Below are 12467 nucleotides of genomic sequence, written 5' to 3'. Positions count from 1 at the left end.
AACATTAGCTAAGTAACATGGTTAGCATAGTTAAAAATCTTAGCATAACTGCTAGCAAACATTAGAGCCATTCCAACTTTCAGTTATCGTCAAATATCTACCGATACACAGCCATTAAACTATTTGAATATCAACATTCATTAAACTTCCAGTCTGTCAACAACTTTTAAACTATTTACCTTCAACTTTTAAACGGTCTACTTTTAAACTATCTATTAAACTATCATTAAACTATCTATTAAACTAGCTGTCTATCAACAACTTTTAAACTATCTACTGTCTATCAACAACTTTTAAACTATCTACATTCAGCTTTTAAACAGTCTACTTTTAAACTATCAACTTTTATTAAGCTATGCAACCACCATGTCTATCCTAGCATCACCGTAGTAACCATCTCTGTATTATCTGTTTTAACTATACATGATATTTTACATCACAACTTTAGCATTTTCATGCACTGGTAATTCCTTGGAATTGCATTTCTAGTTATTATTATTCCGCTTACCACTTTTTCCGTACACAATTTCTCTTGAACAGTTTAACTTAGAAACTTCGTTCAAACTTTGTAACGTAGGTCTTCAAACGGACAAGGTTGCTATGTATTTTCAACTTTGAAACTTTTATACTTTTTAAACTATTAAAGAAAAACTTTTTAAAAATCCCCATAGACTTAACATTACCGATTGTGACATCATAATACGGCCATTAAGCAATTAGAATCCTATGGCAGGTGTTCAGGCCACCTGCAGCCTCAGGCTTTAAGCATACAATCTGGGTCAATTAAGACTACACATCCTATTCAACTGTTTCCTCTGCCCAAAACTGTTTCAAAATAAAAGTCCCCACTACAATAATTCACTGTTAAACAATTTAACTCATTAAACTACTGAACTTTTTCCATTCAACTTTTAAACGGTCTACTTTTAAACAATCATTAAACTATCTATCTATTAAACTAGCTGTCTATCAACAACTTTTAAACTATCTACATTCAACTTTTAAACTTTTAAACTATATACATTCAACTTTTAAAAAGTCTACCGGTACTTTTAAAAACTATCTATCTATTAAACTAGCTGTCTATCAACAACTTTTAACTTGTCATCAACTATGTCAATACTTGTCATCAACTATGACTCCTACCCACTGTGGCTAGTTAGCATGTTAGCATTGCTAACATAGTTAGCATGTTTAACAAAGCAAAACTGCTAGAAAACGTTAGCTAAGTAGCATGGTTAGCATTGCTAACATAGTTAGCATGTTTAGCAAAACTGCTAGAAAATGTTAGCTAAGTAGCATGGTTAGCATGTTAGCATTGCTAGCATAGTTAGCATGTTTAGCAAAACGTTTTCAATGGCAAACGTTTAATCTAATCTAATCTAATGTGCTATAAATAAATTTACAAACTAGAACCTTAGAATGTAGGCATCTAAACAAAGGATGTATGTCATTAGGTTAATTTATGCCTATCAAATATTAGCCTAAATAATGTAGATACATTTGAATAACTAGCCTATTTTAGCTTCCTTAGTTCTAATGTCAGCTGCTTTTGGCGCCAAAAACTTGACGCTGTCCTCAGACAACCAAGGGAGACGTTGAATGAAAGATTCTTTGAAGATGACACTGGTTAGATCTCCTCCAAGGTTGAACTTATTTTCCAAAGCTGAGTTGACAGAGGAGGTGAATAGAGATTACATTGGATAACCAGTCACACGAGATTGAAGGGTAAGTGTAGTTTGTCTTTTTATGTTTGTAACATTAGCTAATAATAATAGAAAATATGAACCACCATCTTCATGGCTAACATTAGCTATCTGCTAACGTTTGCTAGCTAGCTAGTTCACCAGAGCTTTGATGAGGAGCTAGGGTGAACGTAGACCTAGTTTAGAAACCTTTTTGTCCCTTCATGCTACAAATAACTTACTATTAATATAGTAAGATCTAGCTCTATTTAGCTAGAGCTATGTGTAATGTCTATGTTTAACCGTGATGTTAGTGGCTAATGGCTACCTTTCACACATAACATTAGCAGTTAAGCATAAGGGAGGTCTGAAAGAAAACGGCCATAGAAGCTAGTCTCTCATTTGGCAACGTGACAAGTGGGTGTGATAATTCACCCTTCCCTAAGTCCCGCCCTCCTTAGTTACTGTTGCTATGCCTGACAAGCTTTAGCACCCTGCATGTCTATTACATAGGGGGAGAACCGGGACTTTTCAATGAAATGTCATTTACAAAGACATCCTACCGCACTGAAAGCTAATATTTCGTCACTAGCAACCTACATCTGTCCTCTGTCAAATACAGTTGGAATTTCAGCTCTGAACAAAACCGTTCATGAGTTATTATGACCGCCGCTAGCGAAGTGGTCACATAGGGATTGTCAAAGTTTTTTTTTTTTTTTTCCTCATCTATTTCCTGAATTTTTGGTCAACGATACCCGGGACACCGAACTACCGGGGCACATGAAATTTGGTGGGTATGTAGCCCCACTAGACTTTTACGGAAAAATGTTGTTTCGTCCCGGGGGCCACTCCCCCCCCAGCAGTTTTTCCTAATTAACTACCTGAACCGTGGCACTGAGGATGAAGAATCTTTTATGGTATGTTGGTCTCAAGGGCCCACATCAATCTGGCCCATAATCACTCATTTGTGATTTGCACCCCCCCCGGTAAAAAATGAAAATGCAATATTATTCTGCTTTAATCGCCCCTATCTTCAGTTAAGATGTTCAGAACTGCACCAAATTTTATGTGTATGATTGACCTGGCATTCTCTGGGGGTATGCCAAGTTTCGTAGAATTTCATCCATGGGGGGGTCTAAGTGACTACACTCATTGGCCTGTAGATGGCGGTGCACACATATACACATGCACACACACACAAGCACCCAAATACTATCGGTATTAGAACGGCCGATACATAATTACAAATTCAGTAGGATTAAAAGAAAGCCAAAATAAATATTCATCATCATCATCATGGCTGCATTTCCAGTATTGGCGATAAGTAGTCGTTTGTCCACTAGATGGCGCGTCGTTGCAGTGAGACGTAATTTTGTTGAAGGTTAAAAGTGGGTTGGAAAAACAATGGACGCTTCATACAAGGAGTGTAGTTTACCACAGAGAACGTCTAATAAGGATAGGATGGTGTTCACACGAAATGTAATTTCCATTTCTTCTTGAAGCCGAAATAAATCTGAGGATGTTTATCGGACATGCTTGGTTTTTAGAAGAAGAAGAAAGAAAGAAGAAAATTATAAATGCGGTAATACCAAGCAAATTGATAGCAGCACTATAATTGTATCTTTCGACTGTCATTTGTTGCACGTGCTACAAAAATCATTCTGTGCAATGGAAGATTTACCAACGTTACACCGGTCTGATACAGTTTTGCCTATACATGCGTGAGACTGAGACGCCTGTTTATTTTGTTTTAAGTGCGTGCAGGGTGTGAGAGGGAAATTGATGTGCTTTGATTCCAGCTTGGTAGTTGTAGTCTGTGAAATTAAAAAGCATGTGTGTGTGAAGTATCCAATGACACCAATGAGCTGTGTGAATTTTATTACAACTTTTCGCCACGATATGGCAGTTTAAGTCCGCTTGATACTGTAAGGCGTAAGCCATTGGTTTCCAAAGGAGATTTTATTTGTGTCGCCAGCATAGCCTATTGACAATTTATGTTGTAAATAGGCCTACCTTATAAGCCTATAGCTTAGGGAAGCTAACAGCTTTCTATTAGGATCTAGTTTGTTGTTTGTTTTGTTTGTTTTGTCATAACTCCCTGATGCATTTTTGCATTTGGAATAGCCAGAGCGTGGATATCTCAATCGGAAAATTAAACAATATCGGGTGCCTTTGGACTAAGCTGGGTGAACCCAGCCTGATCTGCCCGCTATTTATTTTTTGATTTCTTAAAAGATTGAGCTTGGTCTGGTGAAAGCCAGACTAGCCATGGACCTCAGTTACACAATGCAAGGGAACATGAATCAGACTATATTTGCACGAACAATAACGGACAACAGCTCTTCAATGGCCCGTTAAAATGTGTATGAACAGTCTAGCGACGCATTTCATCAAGGCCCATTTGGACATGTCAGTTATTTGCACCACTGGTTAGATGTAAAACAGCATTTCGTTTCAGACTACTGTTACTTAATTTGTGCATTGACAATAAAGTATTACATGAACTAAAGATGACTAAAATCTTATGTAGAAGAAAAAACATTCACAAAAAATCCATCCATCCAAAAATGACCTTTGTTTTTGATAGCTGTTGAAAACGGCATGGAACTGACAGAGATGTTTTTGTTTAGAAATAAATAAATAAATAAATAACATTATGCTGATACCTTTTGCTTTTCCCAAATACAATGTAGCCTACAGGTGTAAGTGACCTTTCATCAATCCAGTTGCAATGGATGAACTGTGATGAACTGCCCTACTTGTGATTGTTTAGAGATTTTAAAGGTTTTATAACAATGCTACATCTTCTTTGGCTATTCTACAATCTATTCACCTTTTCAGCACCAGTAGGCTACTTTCTGTGCAGCCGCACACACACACTCAGGCATGCCAAACAAGCATACACAAAAGTTTCAAGAGTGGGGGATGGAGTAAAATATGGAGACAAAGTGTGATTTATTTTCGCGGAACGGATGTACAGGACTGAGCGGCGGTCATATTTTGTACCGCTATGCGGTACATCTAGTTTAAGCAGAAGTCAAATGTGCGTTTTGTTTCATTCGACTCTCCTGGCCAGAATGAATGGAACAGGCATGGGGGACGAAAGAAACATACCATTTAAGCTATGTAATTCCCACAACTTCAATATTTGACAACATATTGTAGCGTCGGCGCAGAAAGACAGTGTTAGCGTTCTCCCGCGAAAAGCATGCTGGGATACGAGAGCGAACAGTTAGGGGGTTTATGTCGTTATTCTTGTAAGTTATAAGTGTAAAGTTAGTGTCTTTAGTGTAACATGTTTCCCTTTTAGTTTCCCCTCATGTGTGTTCCTTCTTGTGTGGGGGGCTGGACCTCCCCTGTTGGTGTAGTGTGTGTGTCTTCTTGACCTGCCCTGTGTGCATTGTGATCTGTGTCTGTGTCCCTGCCCTCATTCTCAGTAATAAAGCTTGCTCTGAACAACTCTTGGCGTCCTGAAACCTTCAAACGTTACAGTGGTGTCAGAAGTAAAGCGATGGATGCCTCCATTGCGGGAACGTGTGGCGGAGCTGCCCCTGCCCCGGGAGTTATCCTGAGGGCAGGCGACCTGACCCCGGGGTGGGGGCCATTCGAGCTCCCGCCAGCCCTTATAAGGCTCCCAAGGCTCGCACCAAGGCTCGCCGACGGAGGGAGAGGAGAAGAGGCGCGGTCATAAAGGGCTGGCTCCGAGCGAAGAAGCACCTTGGGACCTCTGCCCAGGCGAGGAAGAGGGCCGTCTGCTCGAGCTGCTGGGAGAGGAGGACGAGGGCCAGTTCCGGAGGAGATGCTCGGGCCTGCTAGCGATGGAGTTCGCGCCAGTGGCGAGCAAGGAGGAGCTGAGCGGCAGCGAGAGCGGGAGTGACGGCGGGAACAGCGGAGATGCCGGGCTACTAACAACGCCAGTCAAATAGGGCCCGGAGCGGCTGCCCCCGCCGGGGGAGCGACGGCGCGAGTTGGCGGCTCACCTCCGGCCCTCCTCGACGGCCCGGCTGTGGGCCTGCCAGAGACGGGGCCCATTCGTTGCGGGGGAGTTGGAGGCGGCGAGGAGAAGCGGGAGCCTGGGCGGCCGCGCCTGGTTCGCGCCATTTTGGAGCCACGAGGAGTGCGGGGACTTTTGGGTAGGGAAGAGGGTGGGGGCCCTCTAGTGTGTGACTGTTTTTGTGTGGGTTGTAACTTTTGGGTGCGTGTGAGAGGCACCGTGCTGTGCTAGGCGCCAGTTCTTGTTGGCCTGTTGGCTGTGTGTGTGTGGCTACCCTGGACCTCCCCTGTTGGTGTAGTGTGTGTGTCTTCTTGACCTGCCCTGTGTGCATTGTGATCTGTGTCTGTGTCCCTGCCCTCGTTCTCAGTAATAAAGCCTGCTCTGAACAACTCTTGGCGTCCTGAAACCTTCAAACGTTACAATATCATGAATGGTACTTCAAATAGTGTGTTATTTTAAATAGATTGCTGATGGGCTATGCATCTTGGTGAACGTCTGTTAACAACTTCTTGCCGTCATCGTGAAGCGTGTATCTCGCGGTTATGGAAATATCATGCAATATGCCATTTTTTATAGTTAGACCAGTGGCGGACTGTCAGGGCCTTCAAGGCCTTCTCTAAAGGCCTAACTATTTTCAAACGAATGAAAAACAATAGTGTCTTTAATAACATTTTACTTTACCATTTATTATTCGCTTCTTCTCCTCCCCGATCGTTCTTGACTAGGCTAAACATATCCTACCGCTGTCCGCTATATTTGATTGACAGATTGTGTGAACAAATAGTGAGGGCGTGCGATACATTTTTATCCAATCGCGTGTCTTCCCTTGTTAAGGGCCGCATCAGGCCTTCACAAGGAATCACTGCGTTTTCGGTACCTAAGCAACCATTAGAAATCATATGTTTGGATTCGGGTTGATTGATGGCTACATCTGACTGATTAGCCAATCAAATCGACCTATTATGGCGAGGAAGGCAGGTCTGACTGCAGCTGGGCCTGCAATGTTCTAAAAGAATACCCGGAACCGTTCATCACGAATTTTGACGCTATCTATTTGACTTGAGGAACTTCGTGAGCATCTTCTGTCAGTCAGACTGACATTCACTGGAAAAGTACATGTCACACTGGCATGGCTTTGGTTATAGCTATGGACAGTATATTGACCGTTTTTGTTTAAAAAATCTATATTGATAAGCCTTCATTAAGCAAAATTATATCATGTAAAGTTACAGTGTCAACTGGACTACATGTTAGCAAGATGCACATAATGTCAGCTAGCTCTGCACATAGCTGGTCAGTAGCCTATGCAGGAATTGGTAAGTTTTGTTTCATGTTTATTTGATAACATAGACTTGTAAGACAGTACATGCTTGTAATCTGGCCCTTTTCTTTATAAAAAGTGTTTTTGTGCTGCTTGCAAACCGCAGTGCTTGGTTACTATACTAGATTGTATGCTAGCTTAAAGTTGTGTGTGAGTTGATGTGGCTTTGGTGAAGCTGTCTGGATCGGCATCTATGTGAAAATTGTCATTTGCCTTGGTTTCCTGCCCAGCTATAGTCTGACTATATATCTGTGTTTTGTGGACATTATTGGTGAAATCAATGGCGTGGCCATCAGACATTATGAAATAGGCAACAAGCAGTAGTAGCAGCATAGGGCATTACATTACATTACAATACATTTTCTGACTTTTATGTTTAATATCATGGTGGTGTGCAGAGAAATTTTCTTAGCATTTTCTATTGAGACATATATCTTAGCATTTTCTATTGGCAAACACTGTAGGATAGCCTACTGTAGTTCCACATTAGCTTTTAAGTAATCAGAGCAGCAGCACAACCTAAAACAGTTGCACTGTAACGTTAACGTTAAAGCTACAGCTAAGTAGGAGAGCCCTACAAACAGTCTGAAGCAAGTTTGCTGATGTCAGATTAAATTATTAAATGAACACATCATTGTAGACCTGTGGCAGTGCCATATGTGCGTGCAAGTCATGAACATAAGTTAGACAACCGATAGCCTAAATATTTCAAAATAGTCTGCACAAACCCATACTTGAGCGCACTTGGTGTTCACTTTCAATATGACATGGACTAAATTGCACGTCTTCACCAGACAGTAGCAGGCAGCAGATTAATGAATATGGGTGATAAATAAGTAGCCTAGCCTAGCAGCCTATTCAAATTGCCGCTGATAAGGATGATGGTCGGGTGCTATTCGCCTAATAAAGATCTAAGCAATGCGGAATTCAGCTCGGAACATTAATTGTTTGTCTAACGAAGATTCTAGAGTGGTAGGCCTACACAGATTTGCGTGAGAAAGAGAAAACTTTTCCCCCCACCGTGAAATGCTGGGAAATTGCACATTTTAACGCTGAAATGCAAAAAAATCTTCGGGGGGCATCCAGGGAACGCCCCCCTATTATTATTTTTTGTCAAAAAATAGTCGTCATTGAAGGCCTAACCACTGAACGCACGGTCCGCCACTGAGTTAGAACAATATGTTTTACCAATTATATCATGTTTCTATAGTGTAACATGTTATTTCACTGTGTCTTTACGTGGGTTAGGGCACCACACATCCAAATAAGTGCCCTTCATGACCCACAGGCTTTCAGTCTCCACAGGTTAACATGGCAAAACTCGAAAGCTTGTCAGACCTCCCTGCCTAGTGACGGGTTGCTAAGCCACGATTGGCCTGTGGCGGTTTTCGGGTGTGGCTTAGCAAAGGGTGAATTACCTAACTTGTAGCTATTTTCTTGATTAATGCAATTTACTTCCTGCATTTCAGAGTCTTTACTTTTAAGATGAAGAAATAAAGAAAGCCTTCTCTGCCTCACAGAGGACTTGCTGGGGGTTCGTGGGCATGAAGATCCCTGTGGAACTAGATTCTGAAGGTGGGCTTAGCACATTTCTGTTTTCAACATATATATATAATATATTGCAACTTGGCATGTGTGATGTGTTACATTGCCCCTAATCTTTTGAATTAATTTCTGTAATCTCTTTATATATACATATTGCCAAAAGTATTGGGTCACCTGCCTTGACTCGCATATAAATTTAAGTGACATCCCATTCTTAATCCACAGGGTTTACTGTAATATGACGTCGGTCCACCCTTTGCAGCTATAGCAGCTTCAACTCTTCTGGGAAGGCTTTCCACAAGGTTTAGGAGTGTGTTTATGGGATTTTTTGACTATTCTTCCAGAAGCGCATTTGTGAGGTCACACTGATGTTGGACGAGAAGGCCTGGCTCTCAGTCTCTGCTCTAATTCATCTCAAAGGTGCTCTATAGCACCGGGCCGCGGGACATTCCTAACCGGGCCGTAGCCTACGACATGAGTTTTAAAAAAAATGCATGCAAACTAAAAATAAACTCAATTTAATTCGCAATAATGTCACATTCTCAATAATACCCGCTGACGGTGGTGAGCCAGATACCTCAAAGAAAAAGAAGGGGTCATTCAATACGAAATATGATGAGTCATATTTAAAATATGGTTTCGCAGAGACCGGTGACTCGCATGCACCAAGTCCTTTATGTGTGGTATTTGGCGATAGGTTGTCAAACGAAGCAATGAAACCATCAAAGCTAATTCGACATCTAGAGTCAAAGCATCCTACACTTAAAGGCAAACCCCTTGAGTTCTTTGAGCGTAAGAAACGCGAGCAAGGACAAAAAACTAGTGCGTAAAGCAACCACATCGGTGAACGTGGCTGCGGTAAAAGCCTCATAGTGGCTAGTCGGATTGCTAAATTGCTAAAAAAAATAGCTCAGGTACCGCTTTCTGCAAGCACTGTCCATAGACGAATTGATGATATGTCAGAGGATATTGAGGCACAGTTGTTAGAGGGTGAATGGGTCACCGTGGTACGCTATCCAAGTTGGTTGGTTGCAGGTCACTGGCCAGAGTGTTCGAGTTGCGAGAGCCGCTGCAGAGATTTCTTACAAAAAAAAAAGTCACCGTTAGCTGCATATTTTAGTGATGAGGACTGGGTGTCAAAACTCGCTTACCTGTGTGACATATTCGGGTTGCTTAATGACCTCAACCTGTCACTCCAGGGGAGAATGACGACTGTCTTTAAACTGGCAGATAAAGTCGCTGCATTTAAAGCCAAGCTTGATTTGTGGGGACGACGAGTGGATCGGGGTGTATTTGATATGTTCCAAACAGTAGTAGGGGTTTTGGGAGAGACTGAGGCAGGGCCCTTTCTCTCGCAGCTGGTGCGTGATCACCTTGTTGCGCTTTCAAATGAGTTTGAGCGTTACTTCCCATCCTTCAATGATCCACGGCAAACCAATGAGTGGGTCCGCAACCCATTTGTCAATATCCCGAATAGTCCTAACTTGTCAGCGCAGGAGGAAGATCGAAATTGCAAATGACGGTGGTCTTAAGAGTGTGTAGGCTATGAGGAAACCTTTCTGGCAGGTTTTTGGATGAAACCCAAAGCAGAATATCCCGAGATAGCCGTAAAAGCGCTGAAAACATTGCTACCATTTCCCACCACGTATCTATGCGAGGCCGGGTTTTCGGCAATGACATAACATATCAACACATATGGAACATGGAACCCCCAACCCCCCCACCACCGGTCCGTGAACAAATAAAATGGCAATCAAACCGGTCCATGGTACATAAAAGGTTGGGGACCCCTGCTCTATAGGGTTGAGGCATATGCGAATCAAGGCAGGTGACCCAATACTTTTGGCAATATAGTGTATAGGGTTGTTTTGTTACTGTAGGAGATTTCATGTGCTACCTAGATGGGTGCATGTACACTCTCTGTAGGAGGTTTACATGTTCAAGCATAGGCTATCACAGAGAAGCTGAGACTACAGTGTCAGCATAAGCCATTGTGATGTTTATTCTGTTAAACAATGAAAATATCGACCTGAATTGAAAATGTTATACAATGTCACTGTTATACAATGCCCCTTAAACATTTCTCTCTCTCTCCCCCCCCCCCCCCCCCCCACATCTCTCTCTCTCTCTCTAATACATACCTCCCTCAAACACATCTTGTTCTTTCACACGTGTCTCTCTCTCACACATACAAACACACTCCCCTCTCGCACACATACACATACCCTCTACAGTGTTTCCCCTAGAAATGTTTCCGGTAGCAGTGCTGTTACGTGCCGGAAGATGTAATCAAGCCATGGTAGGGGGCTTATTTTTTTTAATCTATGGATGAAAATATTTTGGCTGTAGCTTCTTCAGAATTCTAACCATCCACACAGGTGGAATAGTTATGATGATGCAGTAAGAGAGTATGAAGTGGTCACCTGTGTTGTTGAGCTAGTAAATGTAATTATAATGTAATGGCCATCTATGCTATTAACAGTCCCTCCAGGATTTTGCGATCGCAACAATTAATGCAAATTCGACAAATCCCCTCAAATTCTGTGTGACCTTGCAATTTTGTCCAAACACCGCAACTTGTCCGCAAATTTGACCAATCATTGTGAAATTTCACCTACCACAACAGTCCCTTGCGCAGAATATTGAGCCAGATGCCAAATTCATTTTTGCAGACACCGCCATAGACTTGAGAGAGACCGCCATAGACTTGTTCGTTCCTCTGCCGTTTTTGATGACAATAAATAAAAGGCTAACATTAATGGTCTGCTAACTTGCATCTCTCAACCTGGTGTTGCTGTGAAAGTAAGTTCATATAGGACTACTTGGTTTACTTACATTTGAGTAGGCTATCCAACCCATTGGCAAACTTTTACATCTGAAGATGTCCTTGTTACACAAACTAGACTCACAAGCTCATATCACGTTTGCTTGTGAGTCTAGTTTGTGTAATGCTTACCAAAATCATATAAATTAATACCATTGCAAGACACTTATCTCTTCTATGATCCAAGAAAGATTTCATGCATCCACATATCCTAATGCACTATGCAAAAAGTTATTTCCACTCTTACCCAAAAACAGTGAGATTCACTCAGATATTTAATTAGGCTACTCTCAAGTCCTTAAAGTGACAGGCACTCAATTAGACTGACGCACCACCAATACAATGTAATGACATTAAAGAGAAGTGTAGACTTATGGTTTAAAACCAATATGAAATTAATATTAAATACTTAGTTGACTCAGTGTTTCCCCTAGAATTTTTTCCAGCAGCGGTGCTGTTGATCGTAGGAAGCCCCCCCCCCCCCCCCCCCCCCAAAAAAAAAACCATTTGAAAAAATGACTCCTTAAATGGTGATTTTGTGAAAGAAATGGACAGATTGAGTTACAAATTGATTTGTATTGTAAATGGACAGATTGAGTTACAAATTGATGACAACCATCAACACAAGCATGATTATTGCAGTACTTGAACAGGATTATTCATGTTTTTCTTTCACCTTTTTCATTTACATTATTAGTATTAGCCACTGTACAACTGTACACTGTAGGCCACTGTACAAACTATTACTATTTAGAATATACAGTGCTGTGCATAAGTTAAGACATTTATATATAATGTATTTATTTACGATACATGATGCATTAAAAAATAATTGATGTCCTATTTTTTTTTTTTAATTAAGGCATTAAGACAAAAGGCAAAATATGTTTTTTATTTCTCCCTTTAGTCAATTTCAGCATGGGTGTCTTAACTTTTGCACAGCACTGTATAAACTATATAGACTTCTCTTTCATGCTATTACACTGTATTGGTGCTGTGCAAGTCGAATTGAGTGCCTGTCACTTTAATGCCGTGACGGCCCATGCCGTTGGCTTGATTCTCACGGTTTTAAGCTAACTTAGTAGCGCTGTTGTGCAT

General features: G+C 41.3%; 1 protein-coding gene across 1 annotated transcript in view; it reads left to right on the top strand.

Moving 5' to 3' along the window:
* Nucleotides 1-1588: 1588 nt before the first annotated feature.
* The window catches only part of clcn2a (chloride channel, voltage-sensitive 2a), a 124590-nt gene continuing 113711 nt past the window's right edge, over nt 1589-12467 (top strand). The window contains exons 1-3 of the mRNA XM_042098940.1: nt 1589-1728; nt 8470-8575; nt 10780-10844. Of these exons, the coding sequence (XP_041954874.1) occupies nt 8545-8575; nt 10780-10844 (96 nt within the window). The 5' untranslated portion in view covers nt 1589-1728; nt 8470-8544. The remainder of the gene's footprint in view (nt 1729-8469; nt 8576-10779; nt 10845-12467) is intronic.

This window comes from Alosa sapidissima, chromosome 1, assembly GCF_018492685.1.
Source record: "Alosa sapidissima isolate fAloSap1 chromosome 1, fAloSap1.pri, whole genome shotgun sequence".
In the NCBI taxonomy this organism is placed as follows: Eukaryota; Metazoa; Chordata; class Actinopteri; order Clupeiformes; family Clupeidae; genus Alosa; species Alosa sapidissima.
The sequence above is the reverse complement of the archived record's forward strand: the minus strand, read 5'-3'. Positions and strand labels throughout refer to the sequence as shown.